The sequence below is a fragment of the Anas platyrhynchos genome, chromosome 1, assembly GCF_047663525.1.
Source record: "Anas platyrhynchos isolate ZD024472 breed Pekin duck chromosome 1, IASCAAS_PekinDuck_T2T, whole genome shotgun sequence".
In the NCBI taxonomy this organism is placed as follows: Eukaryota; Metazoa; Chordata; class Aves; order Anseriformes; family Anatidae; genus Anas; species Anas platyrhynchos.
Window position 1 is genome coordinate 37425302 of NC_092587.1, and position 24987 is coordinate 37450288.

Genomic DNA, 24987 nt, shown 5'->3' on the forward strand with positions numbered 1-24987 from the left:
TAGTCTGCAGTCATGTATTGTTTTTTTTTTCCATGATGTACGCTCATGCAGAGGCCTGCAGAATAGCAGCATTTATTAGATGCTTATACTCCTAAAAAATATTTGCTCCTTAACTCTGTGTTTTCTAAATGTAAATAGATATGCTGCAGTCAAAACAACAATTTTTTGCAAGGCTAAATAGCAGGTAAATACTTAAAATACTGTAATTTTTAGTTGTGCATTTACCAGGCTTCCCAGAAAAGCTACCCCGCAGCCCAGTCAAAAGGATTGAGAAGCTTTGGGAAGAGTTTCAAAGGGACAGGGTTAGGGATTGGGATAGGGTTAATAACAGAAAATAGGTTTTACCTTGTCACTGTTTTCTCTTTATTTTTTTAATAGTATATTTGTTTAATTATCCTTTGCATATAGGAAGAGAGCTGGAGCCCGTTGAAGGGAATCCATACAGGTGCATTTGGAAAATAAGTTGTTGGCGTATGGCTGAAGAGGTAAGTTGATGTTAATTTGCTTGATATTAAAGATGAATTTCTTCAAACTCGATAACATGATTTTAAGTAAACCTACCGTTTGTGTTTGCTGCTTCTAGGATTTGCAAGGATTTTTTAACTTTTCTAAGAGGACTCCTGAAATAATATAGTTATGTCTTACAGTGAAAAATCTACATAATTGTCATCAATTTTTAAGGCTTAGGAAGTGTCTTTTTTTATTTGGTTGAAAGTGAAAATGCTCACACTGACTTTGATTTTCATCTTGACTCGGTTGATTGGGAAAGGAAAAAACATTGTTGTCTTTCCAGATACATGCAAATTTTTCAGATAAGTTACAATGTTTTGCTACAGAAGGGGAAGTCACTTGCTATTTGTATTTTGGCCCCTGATATGTCTGGGAATTTTCCAATTTCTTTTTATTTGTTTGTTGTTTTTTCGGAAGCAAGTGGAACATTTTGTAATGGATTAATCACTAATAAAATGTAAAGTGATCAGGAAACATCCATGCTTTTTAACTCAAAGTTATGTTTTCAACTGCTTATTTTAGGAGCAGTTTAATAGATATGAGAGAGCAATCTATGCAGCACTCAGTGGAAACCTCAAACAGGTATGTCAAGCCTCCTAGTGAATGGTGTTTGATAGTTGTGCGTTTTGGTTCTTATATGTGACAATAACATCATCAGACATGCTGCAATTACTGCTTAATGTGCTTTCAAAAATCTAGTTAATATGAGAATGGCAAACAGTTCTGCTTTAGTCAATGTGATCTCTAGGATTTTCATGCCTTAGCTAAATATACTTGATCGACTTCTGTTAGTATCATTCATGCTAGCTGGCAGTACAATCCATTCTAATTCCATTGTATTATTTCTTTTTCATTTTAGTATTACTTAAGAGCTTATATAGTCATTTTTCTGCTCATGCACAGTATTGTGATTTGTCAGTGCTTTAAGTTGCAAGCATTAGACAAGTTGGTATATCCACAGGTTATTTTGTAATGAAATTTCACAATCAGTAGTTTTTATTTTTCTGTATGATACTTTTTTATCTTTATGTAATTCTCCCTTTTATTAATTTTAATTCTCCAGGTACTGTTGTGCTCTCCTAAGTAGAGATTTTTCTTTTAAAGAACAATGGGAAAGTAGCAGTCAATATCATAAAGGTTTACTTGCTGTTACATTAACCAGTGATAATCCCCTACTTGAGGAGATTGACACCCCCTCCCCCATCTTAGAATGATGTATTAGGAAAAAAAAAAATCCGAAAATAAAGGGAGGGGTGACAGTGAATGTTTTCTGATTTTAGTCATTGAAGTTTAAAAATCGGTTCTTTGGCAGAAGAAGGCATCATAAAACAATACAGATGTATGGAGCAAGAAGTGTTCACCTTCTTGTGGCAGAGGAAAGACACACTTAATGAAATTAGTTGTTTTCAGTAATTTCAGTAATTTTAAAATCTCTGTAAGATAGAAATGCTTCATGAAGTGTGTGGTTGTCTCTGGAACTTGTCCCAAGGCTTCTCTGCTGAAAGAGCATAGTAAGATTCAGAGAAGAACTGAATATAAAGTTATTCTCCAAAGGCAGTTATTAATCTATCTATAATAGTATTATCTGGGCTGTCCTGCTCGGTTATCTCTCAAACTGAGATTTATCAAACGTCATGTTACCAATTTTAGAGGTGTAGTGAGAATTAATATATTTATATTTGTGTGTGTGTGTGTTACTTATATACATTATTATGTATATATAATTTCTGTGTGTATCTGTATCCTCTTAGTTTCTGAATAAAGTAACATAGTTCAAAGACTTCCAAGGTGTCACTGATGCAAAGACCTTCCTCCCGCCCTTCACTTTTCATTATTCCACGGTGACTTGTGCAACCATAACATAAACCAGTACGGCAAAGTGATCCTGTTGACAAATGACCCGGTAGAGAAGTGGAGTTCAGTTTTCATCTGTACTGGTTATCTGAGCTGTTACACAAGAGAGGGAATGGTGTCAAAGTGGTGTCACCTGTGAAAGGAGGAAATAGGAGTATTTATTTTGACAACCTTTGATTTAAAATAGTCAAGGAAGTAGAGCATTACTTAGTGAAAGGATTCTTTTATTGTAAATTGTCCTTCATTACTGTATCCTGCACTAATGAAGGAACGGTTGCTGCTCGAGATGGTCTTCAGTCTGCTTTGACAGAACAAATTCTGACCCTAAATTACAGTCGCTATGTTTGGATTCTGATGGTTCTCAATCTCTCATAACTTTTACTCTTTTGTTTTGTTTATATGCATAGCTTCTTCCAGTTTGTGATACCTGGGAAGATACTGTCTGGGCATATTTCAGGGTCATGGTAGATACTCTTGTGGAGCAAGAAATCCGAACGTCAGTAGTAGCTACAGAGGAGACGGAAGAGCTCCCTAGAGAGTATTTAGAAACCAAGTAAGTTTTAAGTAACAAATACTTTCCTACGCTCAACAAAAGATCCTGTGTGATCCTTTTGCAATACTCAAGCTAATGTGTTTTTTTTTGCCTTTTTTCTCCTACTTTGAAGTTGGACTTCAGAAAAAGTTTTTGAAGAACTTCAAGCAACAGACAAAAAGGTATGTATTAATTACAGTTTCTGCTCATTATTTACTATTTTTAATTACTCACTAGGTTGTACTTATACTCCACCGTTTAATGAAATGTTCAGATACGTACAGTGGCTGGTTTGTTATAGGTTTATATCTTTGTACTGTGTACTTCTTCAATTCAGATAGTGTTGGTTTTTTTTGCCACCTTTTAATGATGAAAAAGATGCAGGTTTTGTCTTGTCCTGTGTCTGCTAAGCTAACTAGATTTGCTAAAGAAACAGGGTACTAGCAAGTGCTGTAAGGCATGCAAAGCAGACAAAGTAAATCACCTATTTAACACTTCGACAGAATGTGCAAGGATTGATTTCATGCAGTTTTCTTTGTAGGAGGCTTGAGTGCATGTTTCAGAACAGGTCTTTGAAAATTAAGAAGCGTATTTGCATAAGCAGACTGTTTCTTCTTTACACTTAGGGTATTTATTTAATTTGAGATAGAATATATAACTTACCTGTTAATTTTGTAAATATTAAATTGAAGGTAGATTTGATGAAATCAATTCAAGGGAATCAAATCCGTTCCATTGGTGGAACAGACATAGTACTCATCATATTGCTAAGACAAAGACATGCTGAAGGACAGCTTACAGGTCGATTGGGTTAGCCAGATACACCCAGCTGCCATAGCCTGTTAGTGCTGTTCTCACCACACAGCAATTTCACAGGTGCAGTTGAATTGTATGTCATGTATTAGTTCCTCTACAGAAAAAAAGTCTTTTCCTTAAATAAGTTTCACAGGCCTTTTCTTTACATCTTTATACAAAATGTTGCTTTTTCTATGGCTTTGTAGAATCTACTCTCTGTAACATTGCTACTTATTCTCCTCTTCAAAGCAAAAAGCCCTTGGTCTTGAATTTCTTCCGTTACATGAAAGTATGAACTTCACAGATCTATATTCTGGTTCTGTATCTTTCAGTTTGTCAATATTCTTGTAATTTGACATAGAGATAACAGGTATATTTTCTTCTGCTTTTTATGCAGAATACCCTTTGAAATAGAATAGCTTTTTTCCCTAAGGAACCCTTGCTTTATTTATAACTTTGCTTTCTTTATATATTGTGCTATAAGATTATATTCACAGTTTGAACTTTCCTTTTTCTTCCCTAGAGGGTTATAGAGGAGAACCAAGAACACTACCATGTGATTCAGAAATTCATTATACTGGGAGATGTGGATGGTGAGCTTTTCTCTAAGTGATTTTTAAATGTCAACTGACTACATTATTTCTAGTGACCTTTCCAGAATCTTTATATGCGAATGGAATGTAGAAACACACAGTAGGCAAACTCCACCTAAAAGCTAAGCTGCTTCTTTAATCAAGAACTATAGAGACTTTCTGCAGTTTGACACACAAAATAGTTTTCAAAGAAGACATGAAATCATGTAAATGTGTCAGAATGTATGTGCGAATGGTGCTGCAACTTTTTCTGAGAAATGACGAAGTTCAAGCAGATATTTAAGCCAAACAACTGAATATTTACCAAACTGTTGCTGTTCTGTTTTATTGCACTTCTGAGGCTAAATTATGTTTGTTGAGTAGATGCAGAGCTTTTGAAATATTTCTTAGGCATTTTCCCAGGATATGACTAATAACAGACATTTCCTGGGTGTCTACAGGTTTAATGGAAGAATTCAGCAAATGGCTTTCTAAAGAGAGAAGTGTGCTGCCAGGGCACCTCCTTCGTTTCATGACACATCTTATTCTGTTTTTCCGCACTTTGGGCCTGCAGACTAAGGTGAGTGATTTGTTCTCGTAGCAATATCTACTGTTTGAATTAAAAATGTGTGTATGTTAATACATAAACTTAGTGCAACAATGGTACCACCAGGCTGAGGAGGAGCTGCATGCTTGTAGTGTATTTGTTGATCTTGGAACCAAAGCACAACAATCAAAATTTAAAAAGGGTATCAAAACAATCAAAATTTTAAAAGAATAAAATTTAAAAAGAGTGCTTTTCCCCTGCAATTCAGCTTGAAAATATTTTTGAGGTTGGTGGGTTCTATTTATAAGCCTTTTGTTGAGAAGGGCCTGACTCAAAATTCAAGGTTAGGCTAATTAATAACAGCCACGATGCTATTAATATAACCTGATTTTAAGCACTAATCTTGGAATTGTATATTTTGCTGGGAGCTTGTAAATGCTGTTTTGCTTGAGGTAATTGGCTCCTTTTGCTTCTAGCCAAAACGGTTCCGTATTTTCTGTAAATACATAGTGAGTATAGCTTACTAGCTACCTAATCACTTTATGCTAAAAATGCAGATGCAGCTATGTGATCCAATTACTCTTTTCTGAGACAATCACAAATAATTAGAAGTACTCCTTTTCTACTACTTTAAAATTTAGAAGTGCTTGTATAAGTTTCTGAATATAACCTATTTCAGCAAAATACAAATGTGTGTTTTCCTTTGCTGATTTAAACCCAGCTTTGAGGTTTTTTTTCATGTTTGTAATCATTGCTTCATTCCCCTGATGAAGTTGATTTTGAAGTTAGTTATCATTTAGGAGAATGTGTGTGTCTTTAAAAAAAAAAAAAAAAAGCATATATACATGTATACATATAAATGAATTTTATAAATATACATATACTAGCCAGAATCAAAATTTGATAGACTAGGTCTTTAAGCTACAATGCAGTATAACTAATTCTTAGCATGTTTAATAGAGAGAACAAAATAGATGCAACTTCCTGTGTGAATTCCACTGTGGGATGATGACCAGTTGTCAGTTACTTCCAGTAAATTCACCTTCTCCAAAATTTTAGAGGAAGGGTACTCATTCATCTCAGTAGACCTCAGAAGTAAGAGAAGGTTGTGCAGGCTTTTATGATATTCCTTAATTGGTGTTTTGAGTACAATTTATATAGGTATGTGCTTATGTACTTTTAGTTTTCTTGCTGGTAGAGGAAAACTTAGCAAAATCTCCTCAAGTACTGTTCATATCAAAGTGCAGAGACAAAAAAAAATAAAGCAAGCTTGTTTTTATATTACTTTATATTACTTAGAGATGATAATGTGAATTTGACAAAAAGCAGTTTGCGTGCTTTCAGCATTTCCCAGCTCATGGACCGTATATGGCTGATTACAGAAGATGTCACTGCCAGTAATGTCTTTAAGGAATATGAAAGTGATTTATGAACTAATAGCACTGGAGTCAGCACTAATAAGATACATACCAATTAAACATCTTAAGATGGGCTGGCACTTTGCTTTATTTGAACAATTACAACTTCTATATTGTGGCATCTGACAATCCAATGACTTTAGATTTTTCAGTTGACTGGTTTCTGTAAAAGAGATACAGATCTTGTGGGCTGAACAGGAATTCTAAATACACTTCAGCAGATGTTTCTTTTAATTTTTAAAACCTTTGACAAGGGGTATCACTAACTGCTTTTACCTGTGTACACAGGTCTGCATAGACACAAGATAACCAACTCAAACTAAAATGATAGTTCTTCAGTAACAAACACTTGACTCTTAGCTAAAACAGTCTCAGTTGTTCAGGCTGTATTTGGAATTATTTAGTATAGACTATAATAAATGAGCCAGGTGATAAGTAGTCTCCCTCCATCAACCCCATGTATAGGAACATCAGAATTTTCTGTCGTATAGCAGAGCATATAGCACATTCCAATAGTCACCTCTTTTCATGATACTGGATTTATTAAGTAATAATAAAAAATAATCTAGTAAACTGGGAAGATTAGAAAAACAAACAAACAAACAAAAAAGTAACTTTCCAGTTAGACCCAGAACTGTATTAACTAGTTGCTGAAAAATAAATTCCTTGAAGCTAAATCTTTGAATCAGTAGATACATTAGCTATTTTTAATCACACTGTAAGAGAAACAGTTCTTCCAGCTGAGCTTGTAGGAAAGTGTAAGTTACTGAAGCATGGATAAGCAAATAACCTTGTGTTCATGTTACAGTAGTTGTCTGTAAAGTATATTCTCTATCTTTTTTTTTTTTGGCAACATTATCTCATTCGATTTAATACAAATTGAATTTATATTTGTTTGCAATAAGGAGGAAGTGTCTGTTGAAGTCCTGAAGACCTACATTCAGGTAAGCTTTCAAGAATATATTTTGTTTTCTCTGACAGTTTAGACAAAAAGGAGGAAAAAGGACTAAAGGCTACAGGATGGAAGCAGCTATGAGGCAGTTCATACTCTGAATACATACAAGAAGCTTGCTGAGTATGCAGTGTTTCTGTCAGCAACACTTGAATAAGATGTAGCCTGTTGACCTTTGCTTAGAAGCTGAGAAATAAATGGAATTTTCCAATGAAAATAAACAATCAGCCATCTGCGTTACACATCAATTAATGTGCATTACTTAGGTGTTTACACAGAGGAATATAACTTTTTTTTAATACATACTTTTTATTCTGCAGCGGCTGATATCTGAGAAGCACACGGATTTAATAGCATTTTATGTTAGCTACTTGCCCCCAGAGCTATCTGTTTCTCAGTATGCTCTGTTCCTAGAAGATGTTACTGAAAGTGATCAACGCCACCACTGTCTTGAATTAGCAAGAGAAGCAGGTGAGATATGCTGATATTCTAATTATAGTTTTATATAATGGGTTATGCTGTCTTTCAGCAGATCTTAATGCAAGACCTGGCTATGAAGATGATGTTTTCTTCCTGTCTCTCTTCATTTTTCAACTAAATAAAATCAGCTTACCAATCACTTCTTCAAGTATTTAAATTAGGTCTTCTAACTGTAACCTGGAATTGCAATTCTTTTTGTAAAGTAAACTAAATAGCACTTCTGCTTGTGGATCACGTCCAAACACAACAGGAACTGTGTGCCCACTTCCTGTCTCAAATACACGCTCTGAAGTTTGACAAATGATCTATATGCAGTCCAGGACGGACTGATGTTTGGGGTTTTCTGTTATCTCAGATATACCTACAATAAATTATCTATATCAAAAGCCTGTAATTTAGGGTGGCAATGTGAGTATAACTAGACTGATTACTAGTAGTAAGAAGTAAGATCTACAGACAGTCTGAGATTCATTCAGTGGCAAGTTTGAATTTCTGATCACTGTTGCACAATACTTTTAACCTAGGTCTGGATGTTGCAGCGATAACAAAAACTGTTGTTGAAAACATCCGCAAGAAGGATGCTGGTGAATTCAGTCACCATGATCATATGTTAGACACAGGCACGACAGAGGTGAGTAACTTTTTTGGGCAGATACTCTGATTTCCGGAAAAGTACAGAGTCCTTTACCATATATAATCTAAATTTCTCTTTAAACAATGATGGAAATTGTCTCGAAAAAGGCTGTGAGGAAAACAAGCTTTCCATACAGTCAAGTGAGGAGGTGAATTGAATGAATTCTTAACTTTGTTTCTACATCTCCTTGATCTGGGCTGTGATGTGTGTCATTCAGCAGCCAGCTTGTATGAGAGCAGTAATTGAAGATAAAGCCAGTGAAATAACTGTGACAAAATATGTTGTACCTGAAGAGCAGGGTATTATCCTAGCTTCTGAGAATTATGAGGATTGACACTTTGGAGCTCAGGTGCACCTCATTACATGTTCCAGTAATATATTCTAGCTACTACACACATAGCCTTACTGACAGGTTTTTTGTCATTACTGATTCAGCTGGATCCAGTCCAGTGCTTTAGTGCCCACAAGGCAGTTAATAGCTAGAGTTCTTTCTGCAGAGTATCCTTTAGAAAGCAAGCGATAGTTTGCAAACTTGTAGCAATGTTTTGCCCTTTAGTAAAAAGTTTACTCTTGCATCCTGCCTGAGCTAAAATGGGAAGCTTACCTAAGGCAACAGCTGGAAAACTCCGTTTGCAGGCTGATTGAACCCCTCAAGTTTATAGCAAGGGTTCCATAAACCATGTTTATGCAGAGCGTTCATATAAAGTTTGAGGAAGGTGCAAGGTAATCCATAAAAACTCTTGAGAGTTGTTGCTCATCCGTTGGTCTGAAAGTCTTGGCAATACTTGGAAATGGATTTTGGCTGAATCTCGACTGCAGAGCTTGTTTTGTAAGCTTTTCATACAAAACATATGAATAAAGTGATTCTTACTAGTTAAAATGCTGTCCAAAGATCTCTAGAAACTTGCGTGTTTTGTTGACCTGATTCATTGTATTTAACACCATCTGTATGCTTGAAATGTTGGTGAATCTAATATGTTGGCTTTTACAGGTGGATCGGCTGAAAATAGATGTAATTGACTGGCTCGTATTTGATCCCGCACAGAGGGCAGAAGCACTTAAGCAAAGCAATGCAATCATGAGGAAGTTCTTGGGTAATACACTTCACAAATACTATAGGCTTTTTGTTCTCTATAGGCTTTTTTTAGTTCTCATTGACTATTGGGATTACATTTTATGTAACTTTGAATCTAGTCTGCTAAAAAGTATGGGCAATATAGTAGAGAGAGCACAGTCTGATCCATCTTTTTTACTTTTAATGAACAATTGTGGTACAGTTTGTCTTTTTATACAAATAAAGTATGGTAAGTACAACATTGTTGACACTCAGTTTGCATTCTTGTAGCATCCAAGAAACATGAAGCTGCAAAAGATGTGTTTGTGAAGATTCCCCAAGACTCTATAGCAGAAATATATAACCAATGGGAAGAACAGGGAATGGAGACTTCACTTCCAGCTGAAGATGACAATGCCATAAGAGAACATTTGTGTATTCGGGCATATTTGGTGAGTTTCAAATATAGTTCCAACCGTACTCAAGTTATTACTTAAAAATAAGGGTGGCTTTGCCTCGGTGGTGAGATTTTAAACTGTCCATTTGATTTGATTTCTGATTCCTGGATGCACTGTAGCTGAAAGTTTACAAAATAGTGAGGTCCTTTATATACTTGTTACAAAGTAAATTTTGGCTTTTGGTGCATTTAATGACATTCTTAAAAATGAGTGAAAAATGTCCATTGTTCCCAATGCAATCCAGGAAGCCCATGAAACCTTCAATGAATGGTTTAAACACATGAACTCAGCTCCGCAGAAGCCTTCTTTGGTGCCGCAAGCAAGTTTTACTGAAAAAGTGGCCCATGAACATAAAGAGAAAAAGTATGAGGTAGGTAAAATTTCCAGTTATTTACTATAAATATTTATATTCTTGCATAGGAGGCAGTCTTAGTTTAACCAAACAGAAGTCTGCTAACTCATCTTGCATAAGAACTCTATTATAAAACACCTTGTTTCTGTGCTGAAAAGGGGAAGTATAAAACAGAAGAATAGTAAGGCAGCTGCACAATAAATTCTCAGGCTTCTTTCTTATGTGACAGCTGTACTTACAATACCATATGGTAAATATTCATTATATGTGTCAGCGTTATAAATACATCTGACTACTTGATTTTGCTATTAACCATTCCCTAGAAGTGGAGGATGAAGGCTGTTTTGTGTTTTATTTGTCACATTTTCATTTCTGAAAGATGCTGCTGTGTTTTGGTGTTTTTTTTTCTTTCTTTTTTTTAGAAGTTCTTTTTGGATATCTGTCCAGTATGAGTATGCTATATTCAGTTTATTCAAGTATTGTTTTTATAAGCATGACAGAATAAATTATTTAAAGCTAGCTTCTTCTAGTGGCTTTGACTGTTCCTGAACAATTTTTTGATACTCGGTACAGGGAATGAAGTGGTGATGGCAGTTAGCAGCAGGCTAAGTTTTAGCCATTGGCTCAAGATTGTAATTTGAATTAGAGCTGTGCTAGCTGCTATATGCAAGGTGAAGGTTCTGTGTTAAAATAGCCTCGGAAATTATCCTGTCTCGCAGCAAATTTTTTTTTTCTTTGCCAGGTGGACTACGGTATTTGGAAAGGTCTCTTGGATGCTCTTACAGCTGATGTGAAAGAGAAAATGTACAACGTGTTGCTGTTTGTTGATGGAGGATGGATGGTTGATGTTAGAGAGGTAAAATGAACTTTTATATCATGGCATAAACCACAAACGCTGGATCGTACCCAGCTGTACCTTTGTCATCTTTAGCTTGACGTCCTTGTGTTTACTCAGCAGTAATTCTCTCTGGCCTTGCTGTGACCGGTTTCAGATTGCTTCCCCTTCACTTACTTTATAGATCAGATCTGGCAAGCCAGTCTAGGCTGGTTAGCCCAGTTTTTTGCCTCTGATACTGCTAATTGCATGATTGTGTGGAGTTGCCTTTTAAAGGTAAATACTCATAATACTCATTCATGTTTTGCTATGCTAAGGATGCTGAGGATGACCCTGAACGAACACATCAGATGATTTTGCTGCGCAAGCTGTGTCTGCCGATGATGTGCTTTTTACTGCACACGGTGTTACACAGTACTGGACAGTATCAGGAGTGCCTGAGATTGGCTGACATGGTCGCTTCTGAGCGACACAAGCTTTATACGGTGAGTTACTGAGCTCTAGACAGCTTGGCTTCCAATTAAAACTTCTGTGGGTTGACTGTGGGAAAAGCTTCTATTCAGAAAGGAAGATACCATATGGTACTGAACATCCTCAGTTTCTTCATCTCTTCCCATTTGCTGCAGTAGTAAAGGCTTTCTTTGTGTGCTGACTGAAAGCAATCTAGGAATTAAATTTGAAATTCATCATCACTGAAGATGATAACTCAGTTTTTCTGAGTAGTGCGGTTACTAATTTTTGGATGAGGGCTATTGAAATAAGTTGAGCTGTAAAACTGTAACTGATTTTTTTCCTATTACATTTCAGAACATTTTATAAGCATGTTTCATTTTGGAGTATGTGGTTTACCTAACCTCTCCCTCCAAGACCCTGAAAAACAATCCGCCAAAATATATCACCAAAAAAGGCACAATGTCCCTTGCTCCCTCCCCCCCCCAAAAAAAGAAACCTGATGAGAACCATCAACACTAAGAAAAATACTGTGATGCATTTACATGGATTGGCTTAATACAATGTGCAGCAATAACAGGAACACTGTTTCCCAATAATTTTCGTAGTAGTCATAAGACAGAATTGTCTTGATGTTACTTGCAGGTTTTGAATACTGCCACTAGCTTCCCGTCCCTTAATAAATGCCATTCTGAAATGTCTGTTTTGGACACTGTCCTAAATGAAAAATAAATGAAAACATTGTGTAACTCAGTCAACCACCATTTATTTTGATATCAATGCAATTCGTCGTACAGAAATATAACTCAATTGAGTGTTTTTTATTTTTAGGTGTTTTCAAAAGAAGAACTCAAAAAACTTTTACAGAAACTGAGGGAATCTTCTCTGATGCTTCTGGACCAGGACCTCGATCCACTGGGCTATGAAATTCAGTCATAGATTTTTGTGTAGATACTTGCAAAGACTTCTGAACATGAAGTTTAGACACATCGATTACAAGAACAACAAAACCTCAGTGAAGCTGTTCTGATCTTTGCTTAAAGAAAAACAACAGCTCAGCTTTAAGTTATGAACGTGACAAAGCCTGACCAACGTGAGAGGATATTTGTTACATGCCCTCTTTTGTATTTTTTTCTAATAAAAGTGGTTTTCAAACATGGTGTTCATTCTAATTTAAACTGTCTGTGTATGGGGAGAGCGTGAACCTCCACTTCAGTGCACTGCTGAGGCATTCCCTCTAGAGCAGAAGCATTATTCAGCAGCAGGAGAATGTGCAAAGGGTGGGTGAAAAAGGGATGAGGAGGCATAGAGTCATTAGGGTTGGAAAAGCCCTCCAGGTTCATATGGTCCAACCATCACCCTAATAGCAATGTCACCCACTGAACCGTGTCCCCAAGCACCACGTCCAGCCTGTCCTTGAGCACCCCCAGGGACAGTGACCCCACCACCTCCCTGGGCAGCCCGTCCCAGCGCCTGACCGCCCTTCCCGAGCAGCACTGCCTCATTCCCACCCTGAGCGTCCCCTGGGGCACCCTGAGGCCACCCCCTCTATTCCCATCCCTATTTCCCTGCGAGCAGAGCCCGACCCCAGCTCCCCCACCTTCCTTTGAGGCAGCAGTGAGGCCTCCCCTGACCCCCCTCTCCCCCCCCAGCTCCCCCAGCCGCTCCTCACCGGGCTTTTACAGCGGGGGAAGGCGCCGGGAGCCGGGCGGCGGCTGCCGGGCCCCGTCCCCGTCCCCCGGCGCGGGCGGCGCCGCCGGAAGGCGCGGGGCCACGTGGCGCGGGGGCGGGCACGGCAGCGGCGGCGGCGGCCGGGGCGGGGCGGGGCGGGGGCGCTGCTGCCGCTGCCGCTCGCGGTGCCCCCGGTGCCGGTGTCCCCGGTCCCCGGTGTCCCCGGTCCCGGCGGCGGCCCCGCCGAGCGCCATGGGCTGGGTGCCGGCTCAGGGCCGCCTGGCGGCGGGGCTGCTGGTGAACCTGTCCGCCTCCATCTGCATCGTGTTCCTGAACAAGTGGCTGTACGTGCGCCTGGGCTTCCCCAACCTCAGCCTCACCCTGGTGCACTTCGCCATCACCTGGCTCGGCCTCTACCTCTGCCAGGCGCTCGGCGCCTTCGCCCCCAAGAGCCTGCGGCCCGCCCAGGTGCTGCCCCTGGCCCTCAGCTTCTGCGGCTTCGTCGTCTTCACCAACCTCTCCCTGCAGAGCAACACCATCGGCACCTACCAGCTGGCCAAGGCCATGACCACGCCGGTCATCGTGGCCATCCAGAGCCTGGCCTACGGCAAGACCTTCCCGCTGCGCATCAAGCTCACGCTGGTGAGGGGCCGCGGGGGGATTTTGGGGAGGTTTGGGGAGGTTTCGGGGGGCTTCGGGGCGGCTCCGTCACCGGGTGCCTCTCGCCCGCAGGTGCCCATCACGCTGGGCGTCTTCCTCAACTCCTACTACGACGTCAAGTTCAACGCCCTCGGCATGGTGTTCGCCACGCTGGGCGTCCTGGTCACCTCGCTCTACCAAGTGGTGGGTAACAGCGGCCCCGGGGCTTGGGGTGGGGACAGGGGGTGAAGGTGGTCACCAAAATGCCTTTGGTGTTCTGAGTACCTCACATCTGGGCACTTTCCAGATGGGCAAGATTTGTTATGGGGGGAAAAATTGGTGTGTCTGAGGGTTGTCTTAGCCCTTCATGCTGTAGCACTGGGCTAAAAGCCTGCAATCAGCACCTTGTCTGCCGTGACCCTAAAAGATTCCCAAATTAGAGTTCCCTGTCACGTTGACCTGATAGCCATCGTCACATTAAGCTCTAATTTGTTCATGGCAGATGCTCTGTGCCTCCAAAAGGAGCAAGGCTCTGCAACCTGTAGCATGCAAGATGAGAGATAATGGTCTGCTGTCTTGTTTGGGGGCAGAAGGGGAGAGACGGGGCGTACTAACCTCAGGTGGCTGTGCACTGGAGAAATGATAGCAGCTGAGTGAAATTATTCTGTATTTTTAAAAAAAAAAAAACTTAGCCAAATTATATTATATGCACTGGAATCCGTGTTAGCAGTGAACATGACACAGAAGGAGCAAAAGTCGCTACATTTGGTAGTCAGTTTTATTTTTTAATATAGCTCTGGAAATATTCCTGACAATAAACTGCAGAATTTTTGTCTGTGGAAGTAAACGGACGGCTTTGAAAAGCAGCATAACCTGCACTGCAATCAGTGAGGATTAGCAAGTGATGCACACAACATCAGAAGCACGCTCTGTGCTTCAGAGCGCAGCATATAAAGAAGGGGGGTGAAAGGCGCTCCCTGCAGCTGCTTGCTGTTTTGGTGGAGGTGCTCAGCTCCATCCTAGAGAGGGTCTTGAATTTGCCTTGACTAGAAGGGAGCTGGCATTTTCTTCCCAGCTCTGCTATTTTTTTTGTTCCTCCTCGAGTTCCTTGCTGCCAGGCAGGAAGGAAGGAAAAGGAAGGTTTAGGTGCTAGGCATTTAGCTGAGGGGGGTTTCACTGTTTTCTCTTTCCTCCTCCCGTGGCTGCGTTCCGGTGCTTGTGTGCTTACAAAAAGCCAACACCTGGCCCTCTGGACAGGGAACAGTAGGCAGCAATGCTCACCAGTTCAGTGTTACCCTAATATTGTCTGCATGGCGCGCCCTCCGTATTAGTACATGGTGTGGGGTTGCTTTCCTCCTGTTTAACAGCTTTCTCTCTTGGTTTTAGTGGGTAGGAGCGAAGCAGCATGAGTTGCAGGTAAACTCTATGCAGCTGCTGTACTATCAGGCACCAATGTCCTCGGCTATGTTGTTGTTCATCATACCCTTCTTCGAGCCAGTCTTTGGAGAAGGGGGGATATTTGGGCCCTGGACACTTTCTGCTGTGGTAAGACTTTCATTGACTCTTTTTTTCCTTAAATAAGCCATCGTTGCTGATGTATTTAAATTTGATGTTTGCTGCTAAGATCTGTTTCTTTGTGAAACAAACAGATTTTTGTACAGTCGTTAACTATGATGAGATGAGGGGCATGTGGAAAGAGGGAAAAAAAAACAAAACTTGTATCTGCCCCACTTCCTCTTAGAGGAGTTTGTCTGTCAATTGATTTACCTCCTTATTCTTGTTTCTGTTTAGAAGGCACCTGAACCACAGGAAAATCTGACAAAATCCAGAAGCTTCCCCTAGGGTATTAAATTAGGAATATGTAAGTGCCCTGGTTCCAGCTCTTACTGTCCACTCAGACAAGAGATAAGCATGCTCACTTCTGCCACTCTCAACTCCTCTTCTGTGGAAGGTTGCCAGTGTTGGTTGCTCTCTAGAAAGGCCAGTTTTCTTTCAGCAAGAAGGCTGCAATTTCTCTTGAGCCTTTTGATGTCCTTGGTGTCACCAGAAGAAAGCCAGTGGTGTTTTCTCACCGCTGCTGATCACTCCACTCCATGACGGGTGGAAGTAGTGCTGGAGTTTATGAACGGAATAGCAAGTATTCGGAATAGTAAAATTGGATAATTTTCCTTTTTTTTTTCTTTGTTGACCATCTCTCGAAGGTGATGAATGTAACTTCTGTGCGTATGAGTAGCCAGGTTTTCCAAATCACTCATAGCTGTTCGTTGAGAGTAAAGGAGAAAAGGCGTGCGGTGCTATCAGTCTGCATTTATGGACATCATACCCTGAGCTACTCATACGCATCACCGGTGTCTGCACTGACTTGAAATTGTTTCTATTTTTGTTCTCAATATGTCTTTCCTGCCTGATATTCTGCATTTGCAAGTAAAGGAGCCTAACTAAATAACCTGGAATGTCTGTGGCTGGTCAGAAGTGTGCTGGGGTGCTGACTGTGTCTGTTAATCCACAGATAATGGTCCTGCTGTCGGGTGTAATAGCCTTCATGGTCAACTTGTCCATCTACTGGATCATTGGAAATACGTCACCTGTCACGTATCCTTTGTAACATTCAGTGTTTCTCCTGTTCCCAGGTAAATTATGTTAGCGTTTATCTGGCTGGGTCTGCTGTGGGAAAACTGCTTTGAACCTGCCTGATTTTTTTTACATGATGAAGCTGGGAAAGCACGGTCATGTTTTAGTGCCTTTTATTTCTTTGGTCATGGTTTGTAGAGATCACCACTGTTACTCCCTGACGTGACCTTCATGCCTACAAGGATTATTTAACCTGAGTTTGTCTACCTTGAGGAGGAACTGGTGTGTCAACGCGTTGGGTAGGACGGGTGGAAAGCTGTACGTGGAGGTTAACTCTTCCCATGGCTGCAGAGATGCTAGGGAGTTGTGCGAGATGAAGTCAATGCGATGCACCTTTACGTGCCTTGGATGTAATCGATGACGTTCCCGAGTGTTTCTGTTAACAGCAAACATCAATATTATTTTGTTGCAATCCTTAACAGCCGCCTAGATATAACATGTTCGGCCATTTCAAGTTCTGCATCACCCTCCTGGGAGGCTGCCTCTTGTTTAAGGACCCGCTGTCTGTTAACCAAGGCCTTGGGATCCTGTGCACGCTGCTGGGCATTTTAGCCTACACGCACTTCAAGCTGAGCGAGCAGGAAAGCAATAAGAGCAAATTGGCTCAGCGCCCATGAAGCTTTGGTTTTCTGGAGACTGGGAATATCGGGAAGGAGAACAAATATTTCAGTATGCGTTGGTTCCAGAATGCACGAAATCGCCTCATCCGTTTTGAGCCATGGTTTTAGTTGAACTGCCGGGACGGTCGCTCTGTAACCGGGACAAACTGATTGAATTATGTGACGTGCCAGGGTTTGCCCAGCGTGGTCTGGCCTATCACTTTTAATTTAAATGGTCACTTAAAAAAAAAAAAAGAATGCGGCACACTTCAAATTGCTGTGGAAATTTTACGAAAGTAATTATGTTTTTTTGCATACCAAACGAAATCGCGATGGCTGCTGGACTGAGAGAGAAGGAGAGAAGTCCTCTTGCCTTTGTGACCGTGCCAGTATTTATGGTTGTGAGGAAACTCGGAGGCACTTTAATGCAGACGTGCTGGTGTGTAATGACGCTTCCTCCTTTTTGTCTGGTGGATGATGACGAGGGCAAGCACCTTGTTTTGTTGTTCTAGGCAGGGCTGCCAAACTCATTCCTGTTTCTTACATCCTTTCTTCCGTGTGCTTGACTCGAACACACTGACGAGTTTCGGCTAAAGAAATGAGAGAAAATTACTGGAGGAGGGAGACATTGGAAGACGGTGAAGCCTTGGGCCAAGCTGTAGAAAAGCAGGAAAACGGTTCTGAGCTGTTGATCTTAAATTTTGCTTCTGCTCTGTCAGGACGTTAACAAATTCATCGGGGATTTCAGAAATCGTGTTGCTGCTTCGTGATTTTCCCTGTGCCAAAACCCAGGCTGGACACGAGATCTTGTACGTACTCGCGAGCCTAATCAAATCTCCGATTTTACAGTAATAATCGCCAAATATTTTGCAGCCCGTGCTAAAAACATTCCCAGAGGAATCTTTGGGAAGGTCCCAGCCTGCAGCAGGAGTGAGGGCTGCGCGGTTCCCTGCTGCCAGCAGCCCACCTCCTGCCCCAGGAACCTTAGGCAGCATCCGTGCATCTCTCTGGTTTCGGGGATCACTGCCAGGTGCCCGGGCAGTGCCAGCAAGGCAGCAGTCACCCACCAGAGAGGCCCCAAAAACGTGTCCAAGGGACTGAGGAGAGCGCGAGGTGGGACCTACTTCTGCTCTAATTCGGGAGCGCTTTGAAAATTACTTCATGCCGGTAGCGAGCACTGATTTTTGACAGCATGGGAGGAAGGAGAAGTTGAGCACTGTTCTATTTTAAAAAGGGAAGGAGAAATAAAAGCTCTCGGTAAGTCTGGTGGAAGCATATGCTCGCTAGATTCGCGAGGTTCGAATCGATCTGCGGCATCTTGCTCCTTACGCTCTGGAGTTTATTTTGCCTTCATCTACCTCTAGCAGATTTAAGGAGGGGAATTACGTGAACAGAAACAGGTGTTTGAGTTGTGCAGCCATCAAGAGAAATATTTAATTCCTCTGAGCTAAGTCTTCACGTAAGAACCAACGTAGACCTGACGCTCATAAGTTATTTATTCTGTTACAGCATTCGTGGTTTAAGAAACAGTAACTTCTCTGTGCAACCTCAGCTTAGGCTGTAATACTCCATAACATTTCAGAGTCAGAAATACCCCAGTAACTTCACGTCTTTACCGACTGTGTCCTAGCCGTTGTACTGGTCCAAGGGTAGTTTTTAATGCATTTTTGTAATTCTATAATTAGTTTAAAAATCCAGCCTGGACTGCTGAAGGATGTGTTCAGACAGGACAGGCTCTGGATGCACATCCTTCAGTAGGTACACTACGAAAGCCATTTGCATTAATTTGTGCTGTGCACAAGTTCTCCTAAAACACAGACCACAGAGACTCTGACGGGTAGCGAACAGTGAGTTTTAAGCCTTGATGACGACAGTATTTGGGATGGGACTGGAGTGTGGCAAAACGAACAAAAAAGATGCCTGAAAATACAAAAGGCGCTGCAGGGAGGGGAGCAGATCTGCAGGAGAAGGGCAATAGCACAGTGTGAAGCAAAACGCTGTAAATACAGCCCGTTTCTGGAACGTCCAAGTCTCGAAGGTCAATTAGGTGGTGTGATTTTTTTTTGCATATGTTCAAGAGCTCTCCTTTGAGATTCACCGGTTGTACCTAACAAATAAAGTATCTTGAACTTTTTCTTTGTTGTGTGGTTCAAAGTGTTGAATTCGGGAGGCTCTTTATGTGTGTTGGTTCTTTGGATACCGTACGTGGGGTGGGAATAAAGGTTTAACCACTGGGCTGACAGCTGCTTGTTGAGGGGGAGAACAGCTCTCATCTCTTTTCATCTCCTGCTCGAATCGCCTGCACCTGAAGGGTATAGGTGTGTGTAAGGCAGTGATGCCACTCAGGTTTCTGTCTGTAATTTTTGGAGCTGGCACGTCTTAGGGCTGAGCTTGTGAGGGATGCGGGAGGCTGCGTGCCTGCCCTCCCTGACACACAGACCCACCTGGAGGTGCGCACGTGCCTGCACGTTCAGAAGCTGCCTGGCTGCCTTTATTCACCCCTGCTCAACCTCCCCCAAAACATTGGCACCAGCCAACCCCTTCCCTTACAGACCAGCTTATGGGGAGTTTGTGGGAATGAATCCTGGGGTAGGTTGTAAAACAGTAAAAAGGAAGGAAAGGGTGAAAAGGACTTTCAGGTTGAACCATTGTACTGCAAGTGCTGTGATAATATGCTTAGCCCAACTTTCGAATCCTGAGGTAAGTGCAGAGTTTTAGAAAATTTGCTGATGCTTACCCAGGGGCAGAGTCGCTTGCTCTGCTTTTTGCTGCATCGCTTTAATATGTGTTCATGCCATTTGTATGTATTCAGTTCAGTTTGGGCTTCCACGGAAGAGAAATCAGAGTCTCAACATCTTTAACAACGTGTACGAACCATGGTATTTACTTTCTGTTTTGACTTCATATTTTATGTATGACTGAGCTGTAGTAACAAGTTGGACTTTGGTCCTTTTCTGCTCGCAAGTGCTTTGCTGCCTGTGTTAGCTTGTTTTTTACTTTACAAAGTTCCCATTGCTGTAGTTGCAGGGTAAAAGCTAGCACAGATACGAGGGTGGCATTTAAAAATCAGAGCAGATCCAGATGGTTCTGTGAAAAACATGAGTCACTGATGGCAGAGTTATCCTAGCTAACCCTGTCCCTGCAAGTACTCTGTAATGCATCCACCAGGTTTTCTCATTTTCCCCAGAGGACGGGAAGCTGCCTTTGCTCACACACAGACTCTGGGCTCAGAGCTCTGTGTCACCCCCACCTTTGGTAACTCAGCATTTTTTTGACGGATTTTGTGTCTGGTTTTGTGTAAGCTCTTGCAGGCTCCGGGAGGCAGCACAGCAGAGGAGTTTTCCTGTTGACGGGCGAGCGGCTGCGCTCTCGGGTGTGAGGTCGGAGGAGAAAGCTGTGCTTATGCTCAGCATATGAAAAGGGGGCTTGTCCTCCAGGAAGCCTACCTTCAGGACAGAGCGTCAATTCAGCAGCAGTATATCCTCCTCTGTCTCCCGTCAGGAAATGAACGCCCAGCAGCGGCTGAAGCAACCTTTAACTAGTGTGGGCTGCCCCTGGATTTCCTTAAACTTTTTTGGAAGTATTATCCACTCAATGCAGGTTAAGTATTAAGGTAAACATTCATTTTGATAGTGTTCTACATAGTAGGAACTTCAGAAGAGCGTTTCATAACATTTGGGAGTACAGCTAAGGTCTGACCCACGTCCACTTTGTCACATCTTCAATACCTATCAAAAGGCAATGATGGATTTCTTAACTGGCTGTGTGTATTTGTCCGGTTGGGCTGTTGAGAAGAGACAGTGCTGTGCTACCAAACACTGACATGCTGTTAGTGTACAGAGCAGCGATTTAGAAACATCCAGTGGCATATTGCTGCAGGTCAGGGAGGGAGAAGGCTCACTGATAGGCGAGAGCTTTTCATCTTCTTGGGTTTTGACAGCAACCAAGAGACTTTAAGGGAATTCAGAGAGCAGGCCTGACTGTCCCTCAATTTACCTTTCATATTAAGATTTTTCTCCCAAGAAGTTGGTTCTGCTCCCAGTTACACAGCTGGTATCTTACCTAGCTTTTAAAGAAGCATATTTGGGGTTACAGACCTGCGGTGTTTGTTTAGGTTGTGTTTTGTTTTGTTTTTTTCTCCTAAAATTTTATCATAGCCATTCATAACCCAGCTTCCCTGATCGATGAGAAACAAACGTGAGGAATGCTGAATACATGAAAGGTAGACTGGATAGGTGGTGAAGACGTGCTGTGTTTCACAGAACATCACTCTCCTAACCGTTGAGATGCATCCCTTTCGTTTTGTTCCCCGAGCATTGTCATGTAGATGCCCAGAAGCACCACGATCTGTTGCATACAAATCCTCTTCCTGCTGGTGCTCTCTCTGGTAGCTGCTCAGCCTCCCATTTGACAGCTCAGTTGCTGCAGAGATGATTAGGATGACATTAGGATGTCAGCTGCCGAAGGTTAAGAACATAACGTGAAAAACCATCCTCATAAGCTGATACAATCTTGGGTAACGAGAAATTTGTTCTAAAACACAGACATCTTACCAAAAAGACCCCTGGGGAGAGGTGTGGGTTTCTCTCTGGACAAATGTTGTAACAAAGTGCAGGAGTTGAATTGTGTGAGTTCTTGCTGTGCTGCGGTAGCTGACAAATTTAGTTTCAAGCATTCTTTAGTAATACTCAGACATAAATGCCATGCAAAAAAAAATGAATAGCTGGATTCAGGCAGTATAAAATCTTTGCCAGACCCATCCCACAGCGATGGGTAACCTCCCCGAGAGAAGGGAGCTGCTGTTCCTCCTCCCGTTCGCTCAGCAATGCTCAGAAGCTGCCCTGTGTGTTCAGCCCTATCAGCTGGTGGAGTGGAAACCCCTCACCTCTCCCTGAGCTGCAGTAAAAAGTAACACAAATGCCATCAGCTTGTGCTGCAGTGCCCGGGCAGCCCTGCTGCAGGGGATCTGGCCCAGCCCGAAGCAGCCTGTGCTACAACAGGAACTGATGAAAGGGGAAAGGCCGGCCCGTCTCGTTGCTTTGGCTGAAAACAATTACTCATCTCTTCAAAATTTAGTCTTCGTTACTTCCCTGTAGGCGGTCCGTCAGAAAGCTCCCTTTCCTGTTTCACTCTGCCCTTTCTGTATCATGTGTGAAGATGCAACGTTTTAGGGAATTTGGCAGTCGAGACAGGAATTGTATTCACTGCTCGCGTAAATGCACTGACCTCACGTGCAGCCTGTCAGAAAAGCCCAGGATTATTTTTAGTCCTGTGTATGGCTGTGTCACGTCCAGGAAGTACGGGGAGGAGGAGATCTCTGCTTGAAGCACAGCAGGAGAGTGTAATTTTTCATGATCTTTTTGTGTGTGTATTTACCTCCTTGTGGAGTGCAGGCTGAGCAGCAAACTTGTTTAAAGGAGTGTACTGGGTCTGGCAAAACCACCACAAGGAGCTCTCTTCTGGCCGAGGGAAGCACGTGGAGCAGTCCTGGCTACTGGGACCCCCAGCACAGGGGGGGCTGTGTGTTTGAAATAAAAAAGAGAGACTGGATTAAGAGAAAACTGGGAGCAGTTCTCAGCACATACACATCTAGGCAGGTTTTAAAATATAGGGTCTAAGCTTAGATCCCTAACTCCACAATTAGGCATCCGAAGAGCAGGGCTGGATTTGTCAGTGTGAACTCATTCCCTTTCGGTTGTACTTTCTGGAGAATGGCATGTGCTCAGCATTTCCAGAAACGGAGCTGCATAGCTGACAAGCTTGACATTTTTTGGTCTCTGAATAAATGAAGTATGCTGCTTAACAGAGAGCCAGAGTCCTTGTTCTGCTGCCTTACCCTGCCTGTAATGTTTTTATCTTTCTAACAGAACATTTGCATTCCTTTCCTTTTTTATATATATTTTTTTCCTGTTGTTGTGCAACTAGATGCAGTGACTGAAAAGGTTTTGTTTTACAGTACGCTGGAGTTGCACAGTAAAAACTTTTATTAAGATCTTGTGATTTATTTACAAGTGTGCGTGTTGAATCCGTTCAGGTTTCTGTCTCTGGGCTGAGTGGAAAAACCCCTCATGCTATAAAACATCAACTGTTGTAGAATAAAATGCTCCTCCCCAGGGAGTGGAGAGGCAATATGAAGGTGTTCTGGGATCAGGCTGGTTTGCTTGTTAAATATGTTTCTCATGGTGGTTACTCAAAGGCTGGTTTCCTATTTCTTAGTCCAGCTGAAAGGAGAAACTGACAGCAGGGGTCACACGTTCTTTAGGAAATTGTGACAGGTTTCTGAAAACACATGATCTCGCTTTTCTAAGGGCAATATGACTCTGCTGATCAGGATAAAAAATCTCCCAGTGCTTTGCTGACCCTGAGGTGGTGCAGGGGATGGGCACACGGGAGGCTGATGTTGAGCTGCTCAGCGCCCACCCAACGCTGTTTTTGTAGACCTAGGTGTGAGGCTACAGAACCGGCTGCCTTTGGTTGTGGTTCAAACCTCATCTGGGATGCCGAAGGGAGAAATTCACACGTAAATGAAGCAGCAAATGGACTGGCAGGTCTCTGTTCTCCCTGCCCGCTGTATGGAGGGAAGGTCTTTGGGAAGTTTGTGTGTCGGTCCCGCTTTTCAGCCTGCTCCATTGAGCTGAACGAGTCTGTGCTGCATCAGCTGCTTCTGCTTCCCTGAAGACAGCTTTACTCATCTGAGAGCCTGTAATAATTCACAGTGTGTCACACAAGCTAGAAATCATTGAGATATTACTTCTAAAGGCTGGTTAACTTCCTAATCGCTGTCACGTGTCCCTCAGCGAGCCAGGATTTAAATATCTTGTAGTTAAATATTCTCGGTGGTTTTGGAACTGTGTAAAGGTGAGATGAGCAGCCCCCTGCTCTCAGGAGCTTCCTTTTAAAAATACGTGTAGGTCAATATGAACAAAGATGTGTAAAGAAATTGTTTTAGGATGTGACATCCTTATTTAGTAGGAGCATTTAACATATTTGGGCTATAAATGAATGAAATTAAACCTCTGGAAACATCTACAAAAACAATTTGCCAGGATTGGGTCGTAGCAGAGGAAAAAGCACTGTTTGCATTGAAAACTGGGATGAAAAACAAGCGAAAATGGAGGGCTGATACACGTACAGAGTGTAGATAAAACCATGCTGTGTTCTGAGTTTTACTGCAGTTACCTTTTTGGTCTTGCATAAAGTAACTGCGTGGCTGCGTGGACCAGGAGGACAGCGATGAGAGACAGCAGCGCTCCCCAGCTACTTGTGGCTTCTCCTCTTCCAGAGACTATTTTCCTTTCCCGTCCGTGTCAGCAAAGAGGAATGTGTGCCTGTGCTGTGCAACCCTTTGAGCTACAGCTTCACACAAATTGTGAATCGAACCCACCGAGATGTGGCAGTGATCCCCCCTGCTCTGTGTGTTGCAGGGGCAGTGACTTTGGCTAAGAAAGTGCAGTCATCAGCAGAGGGAAGTGATGGCTTGGGCTGGAGTGACTTTATTTGCTAGCTCTGCTTGCTCAAAGCTGCAATAACAACAGCAAACCATGCCTGCTACTAGGCAAAGAAATACCAAGGTCGTGGTTTTGGAATTGCATGGGAAGAAAGCTCCAGGAGCCTTGCAAAGATAGCTGCATGACGAGGGAGAATTCCCTTAAGCTGCTGTGCAAGTGGAATGCAAAATCCACACCTGAGAGGTGCTCTCTGCATTGCAGGATGTGCATTTCCAAAGAAGTTCCCACCAAAGCGAACAGGTTCATCCTGAAGTACAGAGTGAATGAGCTGTAAAACAGAACAGTCTGCAAATTACCATCAGAAGTGTCTTTGTGGACACAATCAACCCAAGGTATCTTGCAAAGAGAGCTTTCGGCTCCCTTGCAGCACAGCAGCAGCTGGATAGGGCCAGCTGAAGCAATTCTCAGGGGTAGTACGCACTCTGCTACCACAGCTGAAAGAATGATGTGGGTGATCTACTTGGGTGTTATCATGGATGCTGTGAAACCAGCTGAA

At 42.1% G+C, this 24987-nt stretch overlaps 2 protein-coding genes across 3 annotated transcripts in view; both read left to right on the plus strand.

The window, feature by feature from the left end:
- Positions 1-12598, plus strand: part of NUP107 (nucleoporin 107) — a 28542-nt gene extending 15944 nt beyond the window's left edge. For both annotated transcript variants that reach the window (XM_072034693.1, XM_072034701.1), the window contains 15 exons: positions 409-485; positions 1033-1092; positions 2772-2917; positions 3030-3078; positions 4215-4284; positions 4725-4843; positions 7134-7172; positions 7501-7651; positions 8185-8291; positions 9286-9388; positions 9640-9800; positions 10051-10176; positions 10901-11014; positions 11311-11478; positions 12275-12598. In XM_072034693.1, the coding sequence (XP_071890794.1) occupies positions 409-485; positions 1033-1092; positions 2772-2917; positions 3030-3078; positions 4215-4284; positions 4725-4843; positions 7134-7172; positions 7501-7651; positions 8185-8291; positions 9286-9388; positions 9640-9800; positions 10051-10176; positions 10901-11014; positions 11311-11478; positions 12275-12382 (1598 nt within the window). In that variant the 3' untranslated portion in view covers positions 12383-12598. The remainder of the gene's footprint in view (positions 1-408; positions 486-1032; positions 1093-2771; positions 2918-3029; positions 3079-4214; positions 4285-4724; positions 4844-7133; positions 7173-7500; positions 7652-8184; positions 8292-9285; positions 9389-9639; positions 9801-10050; positions 10177-10900; positions 11015-11310; positions 11479-12274) is intronic.
- A 635-nt stretch (positions 12599-13233) lies between these two features.
- SLC35E3 (solute carrier family 35 member E3) lies at positions 13234-19117 on the plus strand. The gene is made up of 5 exons (XM_027456013.3): positions 13234-13756; positions 13847-13957; positions 15140-15298; positions 16263-16345; positions 16815-19117. The coding sequence occupies exons 1-5, from the start codon at positions 13367-13369 to the stop codon at positions 16999-17001; spliced, it is 930 nt and encodes a 309-aa protein (XP_027311814.1). The 5' UTR covers positions 13234-13366; the 3' UTR covers positions 17002-19117.
- The last annotated feature ends 5870 nt before the right edge of the window (positions 19118-24987 follow it).

Excerpts from the sequence above, each read along its gene's own strand:
- SLC35E3 (XM_027456013.3), top strand. The coding sequence starts at position 13,367 with ATGGGCTGGGTGCCGGCTCAGGGCCGCCTGGCGGCGGGGCTGCTGGTG. Across the intron at positions 13,958-15,139 it reads TCACCTCGCTCTACCAAGTG|TGGGTAGGAGCGAAGCAGCA; the intron begins GTGGGTAACAGC and ends TCTTGGTTTTAG. Across the intron at positions 16,346-16,814 it reads GGAAATACGTCACCTGTCAC|ATATAACATGTTCGGCCATT; the intron begins GTATCCTTTGTA and ends ACAGCCGCCTAG.